A 23,002-nucleotide genomic window follows, 5' to 3' on the forward strand; every position below is an offset into this window, starting at 1 on the left:
TAAACAGGCGCCCTCCATCTTTTAAAGACACATGCAGAATGCATTCAGATCTTTTGAATCATTTTGTTGCATTTATGTTGATGGTATCCTTATCTTTAGTGATAATGAACATGATCATTTGAGACATCTAGCAGCAGTACTGAAGATATGTCAGCATCTTGGTATAATATTATCCAAGAAGAAAGCCCAGCTCTTCAAAACAAAGATTAATTTCTTAGGATTAAAAATTGATCAAGGAACTCATTGTCCACAAGCTCATATTCTGGAACATATAAAGAAATTCCCAGATAAACTTGAAAATAAGAAACAATTTTAAAGATTCATAGGTATATTAACTTATGCATCTGATTATATTCCAAAAATTGTATCTATTCGTGCACCTTTGCAGGTTAAGCTGAAGAAGGATATTCCCTGGGAATGGAAGGATTTAGACACCAACTACATTTGTAAGATAAAAAAGAATCTGATGGGGTTTCCAAAACTCTATCATCCAGATCCAGATGACAGGCTTATCATTGAGACGGATGCTTCAGGTTAATACTGGGGTAATTCTGAAAAAGTATTAATTTGCAGATACGCTTCTGGTAGCTTTAAAGATGCTGAAAAGAATTATTATTCTAACGAAAAGGAATATCTTGCAGTTATTAGAGTTATGAGTAATTTTTCTATTTATCTAACCCCAATTAAATTTTTGGTTAGAACAGACAACAAAAACTTCACTTATTTTATTCGTATTAAGTTACAGGGAGATAATAAGCAAAGAAGGTTTGTCTGTTGGCAATAATGGTTAAGTTGGTACAACTTTGATGTAGAACACGTCGAAGGGGTCAAGAACTATTTGGCAGATTTCTTGACAAGGGAAGATTAACAATAATACTACTAATGACATCACTAGATGCATCATTTAGTTGCTTTTTGCAGGTATGTCAAGCTTTAAAATGCTTATAAACATATAAAGGAGGAATGAAGAAATCACAACCAAAACCAAATCCATTCTCATAAACAAACTAGTTTCTCTCAAAAGAAACAAAAGGCTTCTTTGCCTTAAAATTTTGTATCTCTTTCTTTGAGATTTCATGGACCATTTCTTGGAAAATAGTTACGAGCAACTAGCTCTAAAAGAAGCTATTTTATAAAAAAGAATTCAGCTGCTAATCGATGAGAGACGCATCATCCTTGCAGAAATGGATTATGTAGGGAAGTGTTCTCTTCCTGAACAACAAAAGGTTATTTCATCACCTTCTTCAGAAATGAACAAGATGAGCCTATTCCTGAGCAAATGACTCCAGGTAAAGAATCAACAAATCCGTTAATGGCTGTTGCTTTGCCAAAAAGCAAGACAAAAAAGGTCATTTTATCACCTTCTTCAGAAATGAACAAAGATTAGGCTATTCCTGAGCAAACGGCTCCAGGTAAAGAACCAACAAATCCGTTAAAGGTTGTTATTTTTCCAGAAAGCAAGACTAAAGTTCAGACCTCCATAACGTTAGTAAAATCCTCTGATTTAAATCTGAGGCCTAACGGGGGAATTCCAATCCCTAAAAAGACTGAAGTTCAAACTTCAGTAATCCCTATCGGATACAGGGCCCCTAAAGCCTATTATGTAGATGGTTCTAATTCAGGAATATACACTACTTAGGAGATAGCTGAGAAAGCAGTAAAAGGATTCTCAAGCACAAACACAAGAAGTATAAATCATTTGCTGAAGCAAAAGTTGCAGCAAATATTTACACTACTCAAGAACTGCAAGACCTAAAACCTCCTCTTCAGTTAAACAGCTCTGCAGAAGCATTACATCCAACTTATGCAGGAGCAATAACCTAGAAAAAGAAATCCTTGAGCAAAAATGTTTTAGGATATATTCCAAAAACTCAGCAATTGTTTATACAAACAGAAGAAGATACCTTTGAAACCTATTATTCAGGGTTCAACTATCTTTACCAATTTGGGAGAATAACCACAGAAAAGGAGTTTGTTAGTGAAGATTTCTTCACTTTAGACAAGAAAAATGTTAGCTAATTTAACTTCTACCCAAATGCCGATTCAAACATGATTTACGAGGCGTATCAATATGAATTATTAGCACAAATATATCCTGCTAATAACCTCTTAGAAATATCTAAGTTACCCAAGGAATTTGGAAAAGCCATTAAGAAATTCAAAAACAATTGTCTTGAAGGAAAAGAAATCGATATCTTCATCAAAACTTCTAGTACAATTATATGCTGGGAAAATGAAGAAGAATATAATTGTCCAGCAAATCAGCCATTCCATTATGTTCAGGTTGGTTCTACCTAGGGATGACAAAATAATCCGATCCGACGGATACCTGATCCGAAACCCGAAATTTTGGATTTACCGAACCCGATTTTTTGGATTTGGATTTAATTTTTAAACCCGAAATTTTTTATTTAGATTTGGATATTAGGTATACCGATCCGAAACCCGATCCGAAATCTGAAACTCTATCGGAACCCGATCCGAACCCGAAATCCGAAAAAAACCCGAATTAGTGTATATATATTAATTATATATATATAATATTAGAATTTTACATATTACACATTATAATATTATAATATATATATTTATAATATACATTATACATATTATTATATAATTTTTAGAACATATATTTTTATATTTATGTTAAAAATTAACTAATTATAAAGTTTAATGAAATATAATTATTCAATCATTTAAACGGGTAATAAGGTTTATAAGGTTAACAAAACATCTTTTAGTAATAAATCTAAAAAATTGGGTATCAGTTAAGTTGATTTTTTAAATATTAGCTATATAATAATACAATTAATGATGTGGTGTAGTGGCTGAATATGACAGGTTAAAACTCCTTATCTACAAGTAGAGATGCACAAAAAGCCCGGGCCCGAAAATCTGGCCCGGCCCGATCCGGTCAAAGCCCGGTCAAGCCCGGCCCGGTCCCGGCCCGGGCTTCGGGCCTCGACGGGCCCTATATTTTTAGGAAAAACCCGACCCGGCCCGGCCCGGTTAAAAGCCCGGGCTTCGGCCCGGCCCGACCCGATTAAAAGCCCGAAAAAGCCCGGTTATAATCTGATTATTCTAATATATTTTCTTATATATTTATAAATTCACATTTACTATAAATATAAATAATACTTTAAACACATATATATTTACATATTTGTGATTAATAATATTATTTATATACTTCGTTGCATAAATAATGAAAGAAGATATAATAAGTACACTATATATATTTGGATATCATTGTTATCATAACAATGATATCATTGTTATCATAACAATGATAAAATATATTATATAAACATGTTTATTTTTTGCCGAACTTAAATGTTTTCAACGAAGTAATGTTTTTCTAAAATATTCCATGTAAACTAATACATTTTTACGATGATCTAGTTGCTAACACATGTATTCTTCGGAATCTCTAATAATACAAGATCCGATTTAAATTATAAAAAAGCCCGGCCCGATCCGATCCGGCCCGAAAAAAAGCCCAGTTAGGCCCGCCTCGAGGGCCCAAACGGGCTTTAACATTTCCGGAAAGCCCAGCCCGGCCCGGCCCTGTCAAAGTCAAAGTCCGAAAAGCCCGGCCCGGTCAAAACCCGGGCTTTTTAAGGCCCGGTCAAAGCCCGGTCCGGTGGGCCTTTTGTGCATCTCTATCTACAAGTCGCATGTTAGATCCCAAGCACTTGCAATATCAATAATTATACAAATTTTCAGATTTCAGGTTCGAGGTATGAATATCCAATTCAAAAATATTTCGGGTTCGGGTATTCATTTTCGGGTATTTTTCGGGTTCGGGTCGATTTTGGGTATGGATAAAATTTTCGGATTTGGATATGGATTCTGCAATACCCGACCCGATTGTCATCCTTAGTTCTGCCAAAGAAAAAATTTATTCTCCAAGTCAAGCTATGGAATCCATTTTGGAGAAAAACGATTTAAGAGAGCTTGCTGAAAATAAGTTATTAATTCTAATCAATAAATTATTTAGCATTCAGAAAGAAAGAAGATAAGTTAAAGATCAATCTAGCAACAACTCATGCATTAATAACTTCTTATTCTCACAAAGGAATGAGTGGAAAAGATTACAACAAGATTGTAGTTTTCAGGAAATAATTATTACACAAAGATGTTGTTGGATCACACCAAGAGATCTTTTGTAAGAAAAAATAAAAATAGACAAACAAGTTTGGCATTCAGCTTGAATGTCCATATTGCAGCTCCACCACCATCAAAGCGGTCGGAAAAGAAGTGTTGGAGGATTAAAGTAGAAAGCATCTGCTTTATAAAAAGCAGATGGCATCTGCTATCAGTAGGGTATCTACTTTAATAAAGGTTCAGAAAATCGTAAGTAATGAAGATTTTATTTTTGTATTGACCTTCTTCCTTATTCTATAAAAGGAGAGTTATATTTTCAGTAAGGGGATCGAAAAATACAGAGTATAATTACTGTATAAATTCTTGAGAGTCCATTATGATGTGTGAGTAGTAACCCCGCGGGGTTCTAGGTTATGTATACGTAAGTTTAAAAGCTTGTTAAAATCATAAATATATCATTACGCCTTTTTTCAGACATACTTATCTTTTGAGCCATATCTCTTGTCTGCTTCATTATTTATTTTTGGTGTCTTGTTATCTTCAAAGAACGACTAGTCTTCTTTGGTGTCCTTTCGTGTGTTTGTAACAGTAGCACAGTCTTGGTAGTATCCCTTCGTCTATCAAGATCTTGGCGCTTGCCTCAAATGATGATACCGGTTCGAGGCCTTCAAAGCAGCTTCTCTTGACTGCATAAAAGAGATTCGCACGGGTTATCAACTAGTTATTTAACTAAAAGAGATTCTCATGAAATGCGAAACTCCTTTTGCGAATCATTCCAGCAATGAGCTGTCCTGGTTCTTCACCAGAATCCTCTTGTACGTAATGTCCCACCTGCAAACACAAGAATGAAATATGTAATCTAGCAAAATTAAAACGTGGAAGCTCTAGCAAAATTAGTATGTAGTAATTACTGAAAAACAAAAATAGTATCCAAATCCTGATTCTTTACACGAGATTTTTCTTGAAAGAAAGAATATAAACATGAAATAAAATGGACTAAAATGAATAAGCACCTTGAGTACTTTTCTCATCGTTCTACTGATTGTATTTAGTGCAAAACCCGAAGAACCAGATGTTAGATAAGGTCTTCTGTAAACCATGGCATCATCTTCTTTCATTTTGTAAGGACCAGCACTTGTCAAGGATTCATCACTGGCCCTTATAGGATCCTGTTGGGAGATAAAGAATATTCAATCATCATAATGTACACCAAACATTACTAGAAACTGATCAGGACAGTAGATTGAAAACCTGAATCCTTATGTATCTTATACCTGTGAACATATTTCTCCCAGCAAAAAGTTGCTGAATGTGGACAAAGTTGAAGGCATGTTGGCATGTTTCGATGTAATCTGCAATATACCATGATGAACAACCTATTATTACCAACTAAAGGCCGCATGATTTGTAACTTAACCGACACGTATCACTAAATAGTAGAACCTACATATGAATGTCTTTAACTATGGATGCTAAAATAAGAATAGGAGAATATGAAGAAAATACCTGCACTACAAATGAGACCTTGCTAGTGCCTAGCTGATCAATGAGAGACTCCAAAGACGAAACATATTCTGCACATGGATGCCACTTATAAATTTTTACATTATAAACGGATAATTTAGAGCTTACATCCAGCAATCATAAGGCTAAATGGAAAAGTACCATCTAGTGTGTAGTCAAAACCATTCTTGGGAAGGGGCTTATCTGAAAATCCAAAGCCTGTAGGAGATGAATGGGAAAATTGTATTTAGATTTTACTGCTGCGCCTGTTAAATAGTAAACAAGGTTACACGGGGCACTGAGTTACGTATAAACTTACCTATCCAGTCAAAAGCAATGACAAAGTAATTCTTGGCCAGAATGGGAAGAACCTTATGATGTGAATAAGCCTGCCCATAGGAGAACAATAAAATTTACTATCAAATCAATAATGAAACTAGACACGGGATCTGAAAAATAGCTTGGATTTCTGTTTCTGCATATTTCATAGTTCTTTCTTGAGGATAGGTAATATTGTATAGACCTATAAAAAGATTTCATATTTCCGCAATTAGAGAATACGAGGAAATTACTGTCACTTACATCATAAGCAGTACTAAAACTGAAATCCCTGTCACTTAAATCATACTTATCCAATTTAGGTAACATGATTAATTTGACTAGGATTATTTTTTACAGGCATGCAGAGGAAGCTGACCTTAACACATAAATCTCTCTATACATTTTGGAATAAACTAGAAGACAAGATTACGCTCTCACCTGTGAAGGGAAGCCATGTGTTAAAACATTTCAAAAAACATGCTTTCTTTGGCATAAACTGGACAATCACTGTGAATTTTACCAGAACTTGTATTACGAAAACAAGCTCCCTAAGGTTAGTGCACATTATCCGTCTCTACTCTAAACTCTATTTCAGAGTGGTTCGGAAAGGTGTTCGTACATCACTCTTCTCCACTCTAGAACAGTTCATAGTAGTACATATCGATTATGATTTGTGTATACCTATCAGTCATTTTAGGATAAAAGTTCTTCACAGCAGAAACATTATCTACTCGTGGCAAATTTCCCCTGCCATTTGCTCGAGGTCTTTAAGGTTGAGGTTTTAAAACTTCTGATACCCCTTGTTTGTCTGCTTTAGCCTTCTCCATTGGGTAAAGTAGTTGGTTACAGGTAGAAGACTGCTTTCAACGATTATACTTTTAGAAAAAATCTCCATGGAGACGATCACGAGCTATATCTCACAAACTGCCTTCAACTCTACTAAACCATATGATAGCAACCGTTCATTTCTCTAAACCTCATTTAATTTTTATGTTTTTCTATATCAGGTGATATCTCTCTTATTAAAATTTCTATTCCCTACAAAAGTTCAACATGTCAACAATGATAAATTTTACTAACTACCATATTGCTTATCAGCCGATGCTTAAAGCTCCGGATAGTATAACTACTACATGACTATAAGAATGATAATGTTATAAACATCACAAGCCTTACCAGATAATAAAATCCTACTCGTGAGATTATGAATCTATTGGATACACTAAGATTGCCAATAAACTTCCAGGTATTCCTCTGAATTCTTCAAGCAGACCTTATTCAACACACATTACAATACAGCAGACAGTGAAATTCGGAAAAAAAAATTGTGTCAGGATTAAAGAAAAAATGAAAGCAAAATAAACAGGAAAGGCAAAGAGAAGGTGTTTTAACATAGCTATCGATTAAAAGGACCGAACACAGTAAACTCAAATTGTGAATTTCATCTGTCCTTTTCTACCTCTGCAATTTGTGGGTGCACAGACATATTAATTTCATCAGAAAAACCCAAGCAAACAAAATAACAAAAGATAATCACTTATTTAACACAAGAACTAATGTGAAAAAGAAAAAGAATTTGCAGCTTATTTAACATGAATCTGACCTGAGCCAACTTGGAAATTGTTCCCATTGATTCTTGATGGAATTCAGTAGCTGCGAGATAAAGAGTACCCCGACATACTTGTCTCAGAACCAACATAAAAGTTCAAATTAAAAAGAAATAGACTGAGTGAACACATACATAACCTTTGAAGGTAACATCCGCATAGACAGAGTAGATAAGAATGTATAGAGGATAAAAGAGATCTATAGGTCTATTGTATTAGATCCTTTTTTAAGCCTCTATTGTATTAGATCCTTGTAAATAACATGTCTACATGTTTTCAGTAAATACAACAATTGAGAATATGCAACCAGAATACACTATATACACTAATAAGGTTTGTAGCTCTAAATATCCGCACATTCAGTTTGCATTTCTCAAGGCTGAAAATTTGATCTAAACATAATATCACATCCTCCGAATGACTTAAAAAACCAGTAATATGTAATTTGCATGGTCATTCAAGTGCAAACTCCCAGAGTGCAGGAAAACCACATGCCTTACCCTACATGAAATTTGAAAACCTATACCAATATTCTGAAAGATAAAAAAATGGTAATCTTTGAAAGACAAAGTAAAGCTCAATAGGGCAGAAATTTAAAGCACCTTGGTATAAAGGGCTTCTCAAATGGATCCCAAGCACCAATACACCAAACAACTTGGTGAGTTGGCCTTAATATTTCCATCATCCATAGGAGTTTACAACAGAAAGTAGCGCCTTGCAGCCAAGCCAGAGGATTTCCAGATATAGATTAAACGAACTTACGAGTTGATGAAGTATATTTTAAAATTTGCATATTTAACATTATTGAGTTAAATAAGTTTCTAGTTGTTAGGTTGGCAAATGGATACTAACACTTGCTTTGTTAGCAAATAACAATAAGAAAAACTAGAAAGGAAAAACATAAATTTGTTCAAAGAGTGCAAGTTAAAATGATATGTGTAAACTATTACTAAACACAATCTCATTAAAACCGAAAAGGAACAATAGTTAGAGAGTGCAAGTGATACTTTAGGTTAAATGGAACTTCATTTCTTGTTCAGCAGTAATAGAGTACAAGTAACTTAAATTCATAACTTTTGTTTCAAGTAAATGCAAACGATAAAAAAGATAATTAAGTATCAAGGGCTTTAAAAACACTTCTGCAATTTCGGAAAACCAAAATATGAATAATTTTGAATATTTATTCCTCTATTCCTCTGGCACACGAAAATCACCAACAAGCATGACATATTCTCTCATTATAGGTTCCAACATTACAAGTTCAGTTGGACTGAACTCCATCTGTCCAGGGTGGGTAGCAAATAAATCTTTACCTTGGCCTGTCAAATCTACGTTGATTGCCTGCAAGTCACACAAGTTACAAGTTATCAACATGGTTTAGAAAATCACCTAGAGATATATTGAACACAAAAAAGTATCATAATGGAGAACAAACCCGTGTGGAGATCATGTAATGCCCACCAGCTCTAAGATAATATTGAGCATTACTAATAAACCAATTCACCTGACAAATAAAAAACAAAAATCACAACTCAGTAGAAAAAAAATAAGAAGCATCGAGTATGATTATCAAGTCAAGCGTTATTCTCTAATGCATACATTAAAAACTATTAAGAATCGCAAATTCAAAACCTGAGGGTTTCCGCGTGTCAATTGGAAAAAGTAAGTCCCAGATTCTAAAACTAACTATAACATCTATTAAGTTTTGTAGAAGTGTCAGAAATTAATTGGAATAGAAGTGGTAACGCATTTCAAAAGAGTAATTTATCCCTCCCTCCTTCACCCCTTTTGGAGATATTCATCAAGAATTTAATATGCAAAATGTTAGACATCATATTACCTGTTGAGGATGAACAATATCAGCAAAGATCGCATCAACCATACTAACAACCATGCGGTACTTCCAATGATTACTAGGCTTCTCGAAAATTGTTATAACATTTGGCCTCTTGTCCACCATGTTTACAACAAAGTCAGAGAACCCAACAACATAGACCACACCATCCTTCACAAGAAAATAAATATTTTAAAACCAAATTTGATCATAATAACTGGGACGGGCATAAATGACAAAAAAATTATAATTCATCTAGACTAGGCATAAATGACCGAGAACTGACCAAGCAACTTACCGATCCAACCAGATCAGACAAATGTGAAACTGTAGTTTCACATACATCTCCCAGGTATAACACGCGCGAGCCAGGTTTCTGAAAAAAATAATATAAATTAATAACAAAAACATATATGTAAATTAATTGAATTTGCGAATCATATGCTACTGCAATTTATAATTACACTTACCGCAGTTATATTTTTTAAACCACACAGGATTGCAGCACCCAACTTTGATTTAAGCGGATTCCAGACCCTGTACTCCACTGTAATTTTGTCCTCATTCTGAAATACAAGATTAATACAAGTCTCAATACACAAAACTAGGTCACACAGATTTCATCAAGAGGCAATATGAATTGTCGCATTATCAAGCATTGAATAAAAATAACATTCTAAAAAAGGATACTTTTGAACCTAACCTTTAGCTTCCCTTGTTCTTGTTCTTAACAGCTTAAAAATATAACAATTTAATCCTTTGGAGGCTAATATGTTGATTTATTTCTAAACCAGTAAATTAAGAATCCCGTATATAAGGTGACTCGCCTGAATATATAATAATTCCTCTCCATGAAGAGCTTCACCCGGTACTAAATTTCTAGTACAAATGAAATTCTCCTTGCCCTTGGCGATAAAAACTCCTTCAAATCTATGCGGCACAGCCACAAATTGTTGCAAGGAAGACGACGCAATCGCCTTGGAACTTTTTACAACCATAGTATTATGCCTTTGTCTGCCTCTATGTGGCACAACATTAAGTTGTTGTGAGGAAGAGGAGGAAGTAGCATTGAAACTATTTATGACCGTCGTAGTACACCTTTGTTTGCTATAAAGGCGTGCTAGATTCAGTTGTTGCTTTTCCAAGTCTTTAGGCTAAAGAAAATCACAAGATAACTTTAGTATGATATTCACTAATATCTTTCTTCAAGTGATGGAGTAAAGAAAGAATGGGCATACCTCCAAGCCTTCAATGAATTTGTCAATTTTCATTCTCAAACCACGCATGACATTAGAACACAAAATACCCCATCTGATGCACATTCTTGTTGTAATTAGTATGTTGTGTGCCAAATACGGGTCGGAAGTTACAACATAACAAGTCGCTTTGGCATCTACCCGTTTTGGAAGGTTGTCCAACAGGAAATTTTTCAACTGTGGAGTCACCTTGGCTACAAAACAGACAAAATACATTCACATGAAACATAAAACAAACGAAAAACACTTCAAATGAAACACATAACAAAAACAATTTTGGTTTTTGTGTCGTGTATTTATGCAAAAAGGAAGTGCAATAGAAGTAAAATAATATATGTGTTACACCTTATTTGAAAACTAACTTACAATTGGATATAGCATTCATTTGAACGAGAGCGTCAGCGGGTGATGAAAAGGGATGAAAAGCTTTGAGCGTAAAGACGTCAGAGCGGTTGATGTACTTCTCATGTGATTGAAAGTTGGAAATCGGTAATCGGAACTAATCGGTTATAGTACAGTACAGTATGATAATAATACCTCTTTTTGATACCAGTGAGTCGTCGGCTCAAAGAACGTGGCTGACATCCTTGTTCAAATTTATTTTTCGAACTTTATTACCTTCCTAAATCTTTCTCTCGATTAGCCTACATACAAAAGATTAGCACACATCGCATTGACATTGTTGTACCATGATTTTCTAATTCAGAGTCTGAATTGAATTGAAGTGTCTTTTTTTAGGCTTAATTAAAAGGCCCTGTGATCTTAATATAATAACTTTACCATATTATGTGTTTAGGATGACTTGATAATATTTGCAGTGTTATTGTGGTCTTTTTGACAGGGCTTTCTGAGATGGCGAATCGTTGACAATCGGACTGATCCGGTTACAAATATCAAACGAATTGAGCAGATTCTGCTATGAATATTAGCAATATCGTCACGAGTACTCAAGTGATATTATTTTCGGTCTCTGTACGTGGGAGTGAGTGAGAAGAGTGAGTGAGAAGGATGATATATTTCCACAATGAGTATACTGTATACACATTTACAATTATACAATGTAGAGAGGACATGATTAAGGAACTACCCAAAACTTCAAAACTGAGGGACAAATGCTATCTACTGCAATCTTCTGATGCAACACAAACGTATGCCCTATGACGCTTCTTGAAACCATAAACAAGTCAAAATTCAATGACTGCATGGTCTTTAATTCGCTTCTGACATTAACAGATTATCTAAACTATTACTGTCCCAAATTTGGGAAAATACCAGAGAAATTCGGGATCTTGTCAGTATGCTTCAGGGCTTTCTCAGCAATTCTTCGTGTTCGAGAATCACCATGCTGAAAAGCATCGATAAGGGCAGTGATGACATTAGGTTCATCTGACACTTCAATTGCTATATCATCACCTCGCAGAAGTCTTTCAACGACCCAAACTGCCCTCCTCCTCAAGGTCTCTGTTCGTTTCTCCATTAAAATGGTAAGTATAGGCCTGACTGCTTCTGTCTCGCACAACATGGTCAACCCATTTTCAATATCAACTTCATCGTCCAGCAAAGTTGACATGGCTGCAAGTGATGCCTCAACTACCTTGGCATTAGTGTGATCCAAAAGAGCAACCAACTTCTCCAAAACATGTCCTTCCACAAGACAAAAGGTATCCTTCAGCGAACATCTCCCTCTGTGAACTCTACATAATCCAGTTATGCCGGTAGTTTTGCTAAAACAAGGAAACATTTTGAAAAAAAAACCAGGTGATGGCAAATCAGGCAACTTTGTCAAGTTTTTGGATTCTTGGGATAAGTTGTCCAAAGACATGGCTGAAACCATCTGAACATTGTCCAGACCATTTGCCTGAAGCAGTTCAGTGAAAAGGGAAGCAATATTGTGCTCTTGACACAGTCTGATAGTCTCAGGTTCCTCGGGAAAGGCAAAGGTAATCCTTGCCAGAATCCGAACAAGCCCTTCTAAGTAAGGAGTCATAAAGCGACTACCTTTAGTCTCCCCCTGCCGGATCCTTACCACTCTGGAGATGACCAACTGGAAGACGCCTTCATCAATCATTTGTCTTGTGAGGCCCACATCCCTTTCTGGGAGTTCCGCCAAGAGCCTGGCTGCTGCTGCTTGCTCTTCGGTAATGACAACATTTTCTGATATGATATCAATTAAGCTACTGAGCTGCCCTCCTGCACCACGTAGACTATGAGCTAATTCCTGGCCCATGTGTGGAGAAAGATTTTGAAGAAGTTTTATAGAAGCTGCACGCAAATCCTTCTGTGGAACTTCAATGAATTGCACCAAACTGGTAGCAGCACCAGAGCTCTTGATTGCACTGACAACACTGTGAACTGTAGTCTGAGAATTAGCTAGTCCAACAAGAACCTGAATAAGCTGGCATTCTATTACTGGCCCAGTGTTGCTAATGAGACGGAGAAGCTTGTGGAGTATGTCTTCTGAAACCAGAGTCTGATGATTGGGTCCAACAGGGATGGAATCAAAGTCAAAGCCTGAATTTACAATGTTTGCCAGAATTGTAGCAGAAACCTCCTTCAATCGCATAGGCTGGTTCTTACCAACATTGAAGAGATCCCTGACTAGAGGAGGTAGTATCCCTTCGTCTATCAAGATCTTGGCGCTTGCCTCAAATGATGATATCTGGTTCAAGGCCTTCAAAGCAGCTTCTCTTGACTGCATATCACCAACTTTCACGAGATCGATTAGTGATGAACCAACAGTTTTAGCCACAAACACTTTCACGTCATTGTTGAGTACCAGTTCACCAAGGTACACAGCCATGGATAGTTTGGTTTCTGCTGGACCTGCAAAGGTAATTTTGGAAATAGAAAGTTCATCACAATCAAGTTTGTTGATACAGTTAGAAGTATAAACTTCATCTAATACAAAATATAGTTCGACTAAGGGGCAAACCTAAGAGGGGGCTAAATATCTGGGTCTATATATGTAGATTTACATTATAATGTAGTTAATATGATTCTAATAATTGATAGAGCATATACTTTAACTAAAACGCAAAATTATATTCAAAAATTTATAAATGGATGAAAAAGTTAATACTATAAGCAGCAAAGAAAATTTGAAAACATCTGTGTAAATTGTCATTGCAAAGAAACTTTAAATATAAATATGAAATACAAATGTTGAACAGGTGCTATAGCCCCCACTAGCAGCCCTTGGTTTGACTGAACTGAAATTAGGACGACTCACAAGATCCAATGTCTAACCATGAGGATCAAGCCTTTAGTTATCTCCTCGCCATACTTTTGCATTTAGGGGATAAATTTATATATTGTTTAGGGTACGTACTTAGGGGTGTTATCTGAGTACGCAGTGTAATTTTAATGGTAGAACTCTAATTTTTAATCAAATTCTGTAATTAAAAAATGCCCCATTGCATTCACATTAAAAATTCCTTTGTACTCACGTAAGTACATACTTAGGAGCATTAAGCCCTTGTTTAAATTTGACAGCGAAAAGATGTAATTTTCACATCCGAGACCGAAAGTAAAAAAATGAAACAGAATACATGTTAGGTCACTAAACTTGAGCAGCAAACATAACGTTGGTTTGTTAAAAAACCTAATGGTAGAATTCACCTAAAAGGAAAAAAATGGAACAGCCTGGCTATAGCTTAGAATTATATTGTTTCAAACATGTTATACTATATCTATGCCATTCCAAAAAAACATTATATTGAGTGGTAATATGATGAGTATTTCAAGGTACCATAAAAATTTGTTATAGGATAGTAGTTCTGTACTGAAAATCCTATAAATTTGTAACTAAAAGAATGATAAAGAATAGAAAGAAAGAACTGAGAGAGAAGAGAGATACAGAGAGATGAGAGTAACAGGACTTTATTATAACCATTCATCATTCTTCCAGTAATGGTTACGAGGCTTTATACTGAAAGCTCATACATCAAGACTCTGTAACAACCTTTCCCGCTCAATCTGAGTCTTTGGTATTTCTCTATTATTTTCTAGTTTTCTTTTATTATTTGCTGCTAATCTTCAATTTTTTAACTCCCATAACAAAGTCCCTCTTTAAGTTTAAACAAAAAACATGAACGGGAGTAGTTAACAACTTAGCACAACTAGTAGCTAGTAGTGTAGGCAGAAGTAGTGTTCATATATAGACATGTTGAGTTTGAATCTGTCTGTTTGCAAAGAGATCTGTTAAAACAACTTTTAAGATGAAATCAGAGTGTTCTATAATTATCGTCAGGGACGTGGCAGAAAGCGCAGACTTGTAAACAAAAAACTACAGACAAGATTCTGAATGTGTTTATATATACATGCTAATTTGCAATATTATGTTTTTCACCCTTACTGTTTGCAACTTCAGTTCCTCTTTTTCCCCGTTTCAGTTCTTAATAATTCACTGGCCATACCTTTAAACTATTCATAAACTGAAGTAACCTGTGACTTTATTGTCTATACCAAACTACATTTAGATAGAATTGGCTTAACTATATAAGTGCCTCTTTACTATACTGATAAGAGTAGAATTATCCAAGGCAGCAAAAGTACCTCCAAGGAGTAGTGTCAGAAGTGGCTGCAGTTTACCATAGTCGGCCATCTGCTTAACATTGCTTTCACACCTCCCCAAATTTTCCAGAGTTTTTTCAGCCTTTTCAATAGTTAAAAAGTTTTCTGATGAGCTGCTAGTCATTCCCACTAGAATAAGGATGGCTCCATTGATAGATCCAATTTTTTCACAGAGCGTCTCAGATTTTGAAAGCTCGCATAGCAAAGAGATAGCTTCATCCCTCTCCTTGGATTTTTCATAAGACAAAAACTTAACTATTGTCCTTACAATATCCCCTGTAGCCATAATTTCCTACAAGTAGAAAGACACAGAAGATGCGTTTAATAATTGGTGCATAGAGTATGTGAAATGATCTGAACAAGGAAACATATAGCCAATAAACCTTATTATCAGAGTCTTCTTCTACTGCACTACGAAGGGTTTCGAGTGCCTTCCATCGTACTCTACGACTACTACTCTTCAACATGTCAACAATCATGGGTATTAGATTTGCATTACGGACAAATCGTTTATTTGAGGGATTCTTTTGGCAAAGCTGCTTAATGAACCTCAAAGCATGCATAATTTCAGTTTCTGGATTGCCAACTGATAATGACCTACGAGCAATATCAAGTTGAGCTGCTTCATTCCTAGCATTCCATTCTTCAATTGTGTTGCGCAGAGCAATGCTAGGGTTCAAATCTATACTCCTTAATTCTTTTAATGTTATTGGACAGGCCAGCTTTCTTCCATTGTTCCTACAATCTTTGAACCAGTTCTCAATTGCTTCTCGATCATAAGTTATACCAGTTTCCAAAGTAACAGGATTGCGCATTATTTTCTTTGACAGAGGGCAGATAAATGCATCATAGAAAGGTTCAATATGATATCTCTCGAATTGACTGCTATCATCTGACTGGCTACCTTGGTCATAACTTACATCTAAGCTTCCAGCCATAAGATCTGAGCTTTCTGTCAGTAACAGAAACATAATTAAGTATAATTGGCCCACCAGATTGTATGGATAGAAATACTCCCTTATGGATCAAAATGAATGATGCTGAAGATACACAAAATATCAAAACTTTACACAACCTCGAATGTGCCAGCTAATAGTAAAATCAAGTTCGTACAAGTCTTTCTAAATCTAATCATTAAATTTAATTCCTCCATAAGAACACATAACATAAACAAAACGATTGGGACTTGGGTAAAGGCATAACGCACAAAAATGCAGATCAGTGAAAGAATTCCGAAAAAATATCATTTTTAATATAATTTCGCAGTGAGGTTCATTTATACTTGTAAATTATCATGTTCAAAACATTTTAAGTACTCATTCCCATCTACAACATTTGACAAATAAAATTACATAAAACTTACTAATAATCATCAATCTGCTCTAATGATTCCCACAAATCAATCATTTTTCCTCCCCCGAAAAAATATCGATCAAATTGACTAACAAAGTTACACAGAAACTTCCAATATGACAATCAAGAAAAAAAAGACCAAGAATCTAACACATTCAAGTTGACCAAGATGACAATTCTGACCCAGATTAGTAAAAAATTAACTTTGCTAATTAAACTTATAGAGTTACACATACCATGATTACAAGACAACATCACTATATATCTAAAGCAAAGACCTTTAACTATTAAAGTTCAACAGATGCTTATGAAAATACAAGCAAACAATACATAATCAAAAGAAAGCGTGTGTGTGTGTGAGAGAGAGAGAGAGAGAGAGAGAGAGAGAGATCACCTAGTGTGAATACTTGATGGAAAGCTCAATGAAGTTGTTGATGAAGTTCCATGCAATTTTCCAGAACAAAAACAAAGAATGAGGGGATAACAAATGTTTGTTGAATATAATAAAGAATAAAATGTGTAGTTGGGCTTAAAGAAAAAGACTCAGAATAGAAATATCTGAAGGAGAAAAATAGTTGTAAAGGTGGGGTTTTGTGAACATGAAAACAAACAGTCAATGCAAGAAACCAAAAGCAAAAACGTGTAAAGAATATAGAAACTGGGAGAGAGAGGGAGAGGGAGAGGGAGAGAGAGAGAGAGAGAGAGAGAGAGAGAGAGAGAGAGAGAGAGAGAGAGGACTGACAAAAAAAGGTTGACTCTGTAAATATATTAGTACTAGTTGGTACATGTATGATTGTGATCGTCTGAATAAATGGTCATCTAGTTGTGCACTCAAAGTTGCAGGAAAAACACAGTTAAACCTATACTAGACCCTGAAAAATCCTGTCTTTTTTGTTAAAATTCGGCCTATGACAAAAAAATATAGGGCCCGTTGAAGATTCTAAACTCGGGTCTATTTGAGTCGGATCGGGTTTTGATCAGATAAGGATGAGTAAGGTATTCATATTTTTTAACACCTTTTTTGTTTTTGAATATATTTATTTAGTGAGAAGTTAGAGTATAACATAAAATTGGAAATACTGATTTTGACATTTTCTTTTAATTATATATTTGACCTTGAACTTGTAGAGGGATTTTAATAGGATTTAACTTTAAAAACTGAGACAGGATCATTCCCTGCCTATCTTTCATTGTTGTAATACTGTCACAAAGTTTCTAGTCAAACGCCGACGAATAAATGAAATTTCTCAGGTCCAGACAAATCCATTAGGTCCGCCATGGAAACGTGTTTGAAAATAGGTGTTTGATTATATAACAAGAATACAAGATATGGTAAGCTCACATTGTCATATAAGTTTAGCATGGAAATGACTTTTCTAGCTTCTGACCAGCCTTGTAAACTTGTGTTACATTCAACTTTACAGCGTCCGGTCTGGTGAGTCGGTCCTTAAGATTTTAGACGGACGGGTTATTTTTAACAATTTTATCCTTACCCCTCTACGCACAATTCCTTTATGTGTTTTACTACCTTACACGAAGCATGCAACAGCCAACAGCCAGATAAAAAAGCATTCCAATTATTAGACCTTTTTTTCAATGTTTACTAGCAGATGAGAGCTGAGACCTTAAATTGACACTTGAGCCAAAAGGATCACTGTCATCGAAAGACAACCCTCGATTATGGTCAAAGCCTGAGGTGCTGCTCATGGAGACGAATCTCGGGGCAGGATTCCTGTTCAGAAGACAAGTCATGGTCTCGACCACTAAAGGAATCAAACTAGACATATACCTCACTCACTGTATCTCAATGGAGAGTTAAATGGCCTATTCTTAAGAAACAAATTACCTGCTTGGGGGAACCAGTGCTCACGGGACTTTCTCCGAAGTCACTGGATTTAAAGAAAGGAAAGTGCTTATCTCCATGTTTCTCTTTAATCGTGTTAGTTATAGTGGCCCGACTTATGAGGCCCAAAAGCCGAAGGTCCATAAGGCAACCATGGGCCAACCATTGGACTAGTAAATCAAAGAAAAGTAATCCCCTTCAACATTGATGTTTCTCCTAAACGTAACGGCCAAAGCATTTATATCCGAGGTTTGGATAAATACACGAATAGATACACACAATGATAGACACAATTTCACAAAGAATGACATATATAATTTTGGTACAATCATAGCACTTGTACATTCCATCTTACTTATGAAATGCCGATTACTGATTCTCACACCGGAGGTGAATCGGGGGGACAACCCTCGCATTCTTCTTCTTGCAGGTCTGACCGAACGACGCTCGCCGAAGAACGTTCTACCATCATCATAAATTTGGTCTTAACAAATCGAATGCTGCCAAATGAGGTCGTTAATGGGTTAAAGGTCACTAAAACCACGTGATGCAGAAGGTGAATTAACAACATGCAGAGCAAAACATCAATGGGAACCGATAGAACCAATAATCACAATCTTGAATTACAACATTCCACTAATTAACAAATTTTCAAGTGACTCTTTTTTAATAAGATCCTGCATATCCAAATACATATAAGAATTCCACAATAACTTTTTTACCATCAAAGTGGGTTATTATTTTTCATTGGTTATATACTTTATCGAGTAATGGCAAAGATAACAATCTAACATAAAAAAGAGTGAAGCAAAAGAGTGTGACTTAAAGGTCAAAACGCTTCGGAAACTTAACATGTTTGATTACCAATATTGCAATCGGGTAAATGATTGCAAATTACAATCAAGATTTCATCAATATATAAAACCATATGAACTGATTACAAAACTAGACAACAATCTGCAGTACACACAACCAAAGGCCAGCCAAGCTATAGGTAAAGATATCCAGGTAAAAACAGATATTGCTTAATATCACACTTGAATGAAAAATTCCCTGCATTGCTTTTCACCCATTAATCATTGCCCTTGTTTGTCAACAGGGTTTTGAAACTTGGAAGCACAGATTCTCAAGTACAATTCCCAAAATACTTTATGCAACTTTCAATAGACAGCTACAACTGTTATGAATATTCTGACTAGTTCTTAGCCAATAGAATTAGCCAATCAGAATCACAAAGGACAAAAACAAGGAATATAACTCACTGACCAAGAAAATCTGAAAGAAACAGAAGAGATTTTCAATACAATCAATTACCAATGATTAACCAAATATGGTCTTGGTCAGACTAAAATCAGACAGTTGGTAATGTCTTGAAAATCATTTTCTAAAGGCTTTCAAGTTTCAACCAATTCAGAATCCACATAGAAATCATAACATTAAGGCCAAAAGGAGGCCATAACACCATGAATAAAGCAACATATATGAAACAGCAAAGTAATTCAAGACGAGCAAAATAATAAAAAGCAAAATAACTAGAAACGGTAGAAAGACATCCATTGCTATATGATAGTTTTAAGCAAGATTTGAAGCTAAAATGCCATACTGTGCACAACTACTAGTCTAGTCAACAGACTAAAACATAAAGATAAGGGGCAACAATGCCACCGCTAACAGACGATCATAGTACCAATGTATCTAGTAAAAGTAATAAACATAACATAAGACAGCAGCAACATCAAACTCGCCATCTTCTATCCCCTCATTCACACTAGCTTAATCATCATCCTCTTCCTGCAAAATAACACAAGGACATCAGTAAAAGCACAAGTTTCATGTGTATGCTACTAAATCGAAATACATCAATTCAACATATACCTCATCACTACCCTCCTCATCCTCATCATTAACCTCGGACTTGGACTTGTCAGACTCCTCTTCATCGCCACCAGCCTAAATTAAGTTTCAATTCAAATTATTTCCCAATCTCAACACAGAACCTAACAAACAATCAAACAAAAACATAACATATGCGTTTACCTGCTTCTTCTCATAGGCTTTAACCTGCACATCATATTCCTTCTTCCTTTGCTCAGCAATAGCCACAAACTGAGCCTTATCCTATATACCAGAAGCACATTGACAATCAAAAACAGAACAAATCTAAACTAATAACTAATCAAAATTCATAACAACAATTTAAATCTAATTCGAATAAACAGTTACTCACATCATCAGACATCGCCCTCCACCTGTCTCCGCCAGCTTTCCCCATCTATTATCCAATTAATTTCACAAATTAACACATAACGACAAAATCAACATAACACGTAAAGTAAAATAACTAACATAACAAAATCAACGTATATTAATCACAGATACATAACAAAATCAACATAAATAGATCACAGATACGTAACAAAAATCAACATAAATAACACACATAATTACAAATCAAACAGTAATAAACACAAATTACCGCAGCAACTCCTTTGACAGCAGGATTCTTCTCCTTAAACTGCTTCCTAAATCCTTCCCTATAACACCACAACTCGACTCAAAACACATAGAAAACTCCGAAACAAACAATTAACATAAAAAACAAACAAATCACACAAAAAAATAAAAAAATCAAAGTCAAATAACAACATACATGAACACAAAGAAAGCACTGGGAGGCCTCTTAGGTCTGTTAGGGTCCTTGACCTTTTTGCCCTTCTTTTGCTTCACAGCCAGCCTATAAACACAATTAAACACAAATCAAACCTAAAATCACAAACATATACACACAATCACAGATATAGATACAATTGAAACTCACTTGTCGTCGTTCTTCGATCCAGCTTTAGATCTGCCTCCTTTCATAGCGAGAACTGTAAAAAACACACAAATAAACAGTAATTAACGGAGAGACGAGAGAGATAGAGAGGAATTGAGGCAGAATCGGCGAGAGATTACCTAATTAGCGAGAGAGATAAGAGCTAGGGTTTGTACCGAGAGAGAGTGTTGTGTGAATCGAGAGAGAGTGAGCGAGAGAGAGATATATAAAGGGGGCTGAGGGAGGGTTAAGAGGGGGAAATTGAAATTTCAAGCGAGTGGCGGAGGGCAAATGAAAATATTTCTCGTCCCCTTTTGGGCGGGATCGTCAAATTTTTCGTTTAGGCCCAAATTCCTTCATGGATAGTGTACCTTCATTGATATCATTGTACAATTATGTGAAATTTTAGTTTATTTGGATTGTAACCAAAAAAATTGTGATTTTCACCATGGATATGGCTAGGATTTGAGGGTTTTTTACTTGAACAAATGGAGTATGTAATTGAATAAGATAAATTATGGTATTTGATTTATTACCTCCGTTTCTGAGCATGGTTGTTATAATCGGTGACGTTCTGCAAATTTCATTTCGATCTGTAATTTTGTGTTCTGCATCGGCGACGTTTTTGTTTTTCAGTCGTCTTTGTGAAATCTGTAATTTTTCGAATGTGTTACCGGACACGATGATTACATTGATGTGGTTATGAACACGATGATTATATTATTAAGAAGAAGATATTGGTTGAATTATTTAAATTTGCTTATATTATAACAAGTGTATTAACTTTTATTTTATTGATGAAAAGTGTCGTTTTCAGAATTAACTTTTATTTTATTGATGAAAAGTGTCGTTTTCGGAATTTACAAATATTTGAGGATAATAATAATATCTCATCTTAAATATGTTCGATATATTATAAAAAGGATAAATAATTAATCTAACTATTCTATTTAACTTTTTTGGTGTGTTCGGTTGACATTATAAATAAATTTTTTGAATTTTAAAAAATCAAAAAATATGGCATTTATATTTTAAATATTTTTTATAATATACAATAATGCAATCAAGATTCAAAAAGTTTTGGGATAATCAATTACAAATTTAAATAAATGTAGTGGTATTCAATTAGAATTAAAAAATATCTTTCCAAATTATATGTTATTTAAAAAATTAATCATTATTGTGAATTTTATAAAATAATAGATATTGCAAATTTCACGCTCATCTTTACTGTATTTTGTGTTTTGTGCCTACGATGTTTTCGTCAATTTTCATCGCTTTCGTGAATTTTGCAATTTTTTAAATGTATTACTAGACACGATGTTATGGATAAAAAACCAAGGTTATTACTTGCTGTATTTAATACTAAGATTCGGGAGCTCAAGGCCTTTAATGGCTGCTCTCGTGCTTCGTGACTCAATCTGCCTTTACGAGATGCCTACGTATCTCTGTGAATTAGAGAATCAAGCCAAAAAACGTAGTTCTGATTGGTGGGGGTGAGACCCCTTATATAGGTGTTGGGAGTCCTTGAATTGGACTTGGTATAGGAGACTTGGTGGGCAAGTCTCATAATTAGAATGGACTTTGGAGTCCTAGGTAGTAGGAAACTGATTCCTTATCCTTTTAGGTCCCCTTGAGGCTAATCTCCAAGGATTTATATCCTTATCGGGACTCTTTTCAACATCTGATTTGTCCCTTATTAATTAATTACGAATTTAATTAATAATCAGGGCTTTTGGGCCTTTTTTATTCCATCAGGCCGGATCTGGTCCATCAGGCTTAACCTTT

General features: G+C 35.2%; 3 protein-coding genes across 4 annotated transcripts; all 3 read right to left on the reverse strand.

The window, feature by feature from the left end:
- Window positions 1–4,360: 4,360 nt before the first annotated feature.
- On the reverse strand, window positions 4,361–10,836 carry LOC141709062 (uncharacterized). Its single transcript, XM_074512956.1, has 11 exons — window positions 10,614–10,836; window positions 10,203–10,529; window positions 9,846–9,941; window positions 9,674–9,751; window positions 9,430–9,546; window positions 5,933–6,002; window positions 5,776–5,832; window positions 5,617–5,684; window positions 5,385–5,462; window positions 5,124–5,279; window positions 4,361–4,941 (listed from the first exon to the last, which is right to left on the reverse strand). The coding sequence occupies exons 1-11, from the start codon at window positions 10,695–10,697 to the stop codon at window positions 4,840–4,842; spliced, it is 1,233 nt and encodes a 410-aa protein (XP_074369057.1). The 5' UTR covers window positions 10,698–10,836; the 3' UTR covers window positions 4,361–4,839.
- Window positions 10,837–11,627: 791 nt separating this feature from the next.
- LOC141709063 (U-box domain-containing protein 44-like) lies at window positions 11,628–17,223 on the reverse strand. 2 transcript variants are annotated; one of them, XM_074512958.1, is made up of 4 exons: window positions 16,951–17,223; window positions 15,587–16,155; window positions 15,186–15,495; window positions 11,628–13,454 (listed from the first exon to the last, which is right to left on the reverse strand). In XM_074512958.1, exons 2-4 carry the CDS (start codon window positions 16,139–16,141, stop codon window positions 11,878–11,880), a joined length of 2,442 nt encoding a protein of 813 aa, XP_074369059.1. In that variant the 5' UTR covers window positions 16,142–16,155; window positions 16,951–17,223; the 3' UTR covers window positions 11,628–11,877. The 2 variants fall into 2 exon arrangements, with proteins under 2 accessions (XP_074369059.1, XP_074369058.1); XM_074512957.1 differs by lacking the exon at window positions 16,951–17,223 and adding an exon at window positions 16,793–16,859.
- A 2,690-nt stretch (window positions 17,224–19,913) lies between these two features.
- LOC141709064 (HMG1/2-like protein) lies at window positions 19,914–21,564 on the reverse strand. Its single transcript, XM_074512959.1, has 8 exons — window positions 21,355–21,564; window positions 21,218–21,269; window positions 21,050–21,133; window positions 20,876–20,933; window positions 20,627–20,671; window positions 20,437–20,517; window positions 20,275–20,349; window positions 19,914–20,190 (listed from the first exon to the last, which is right to left on the reverse strand). The coding sequence occupies exons 2-8, from the start codon at window positions 21,259–21,261 to the stop codon at window positions 20,173–20,175; spliced, it is 405 nt and encodes a 134-aa protein (XP_074369060.1). The 5' UTR covers window positions 21,262–21,269; window positions 21,355–21,564; the 3' UTR covers window positions 19,914–20,172.
- Window positions 21,565–23,002: the final 1,438 nt, after the last annotated feature.

The sequence above is a fragment of the Apium graveolens genome, chromosome 2 (genome assembly GCF_009905375.1).
Source record: "Apium graveolens cultivar Ventura chromosome 2, ASM990537v1, whole genome shotgun sequence".
Classification (NCBI taxonomy): domain Eukaryota; kingdom Viridiplantae; phylum Streptophyta; class Magnoliopsida; order Apiales; family Apiaceae; genus Apium; species Apium graveolens.

Coding starts and splice junctions, on each gene's coding strand:
- LOC141709062 (XM_074512956.1), bottom strand. CDS start 10,697: ATGTGCATCAGATGGGGTATTTTGTGTTCTAATGTCATGCGTGGTTTG. Junction 10,530..10,613: donor AATTCATTGAAGGCTTGGAG/GTATGCCCATTC, acceptor GATTTTCTTTAG/CCTAAAGACTTGGAAAAGCA. Junction 5,833..5,932: donor CATTGCTTTTGACTGGATAG/GTAAGTTTATAC, acceptor CATCTCCTACAG/GCTTTGGATTTTCAGATAAG.
- LOC141709063 (XM_074512957.1), bottom strand. Junction 15,496..15,586: donor AAGAAGACTCTGATAATAAG/GTTTATTGGCTA, acceptor TTCTACTTGTAG/GAAATTATGGCTACAGGGGA. Junction 13,455..15,185: donor TCTGACACTACTCCTTGGAG/GTACTTTTGCTG, acceptor TTACCTTTGCAG/GTCCAGCAGAAACCAAACTA.
- LOC141709064 (XM_074512959.1), bottom strand. CDS start 21,261: ATGAAAGGAGGCAGATCTAAAGCTGGATCGAAGAACGACGACAA. Junction 20,934..21,049: donor AGTGCTTTCTTTGTGTTCAT/GTATGTTGTTAT, acceptor GTGGTGTTATAG/GGAAGGATTTAGGAAGCAGT. Junction 20,518..20,626: donor GGAGGGCGATGTCTGATGAT/GTGAGTAACTGT, acceptor TCTGGTATATAG/GATAAGGCTCAGTTTGTGGC.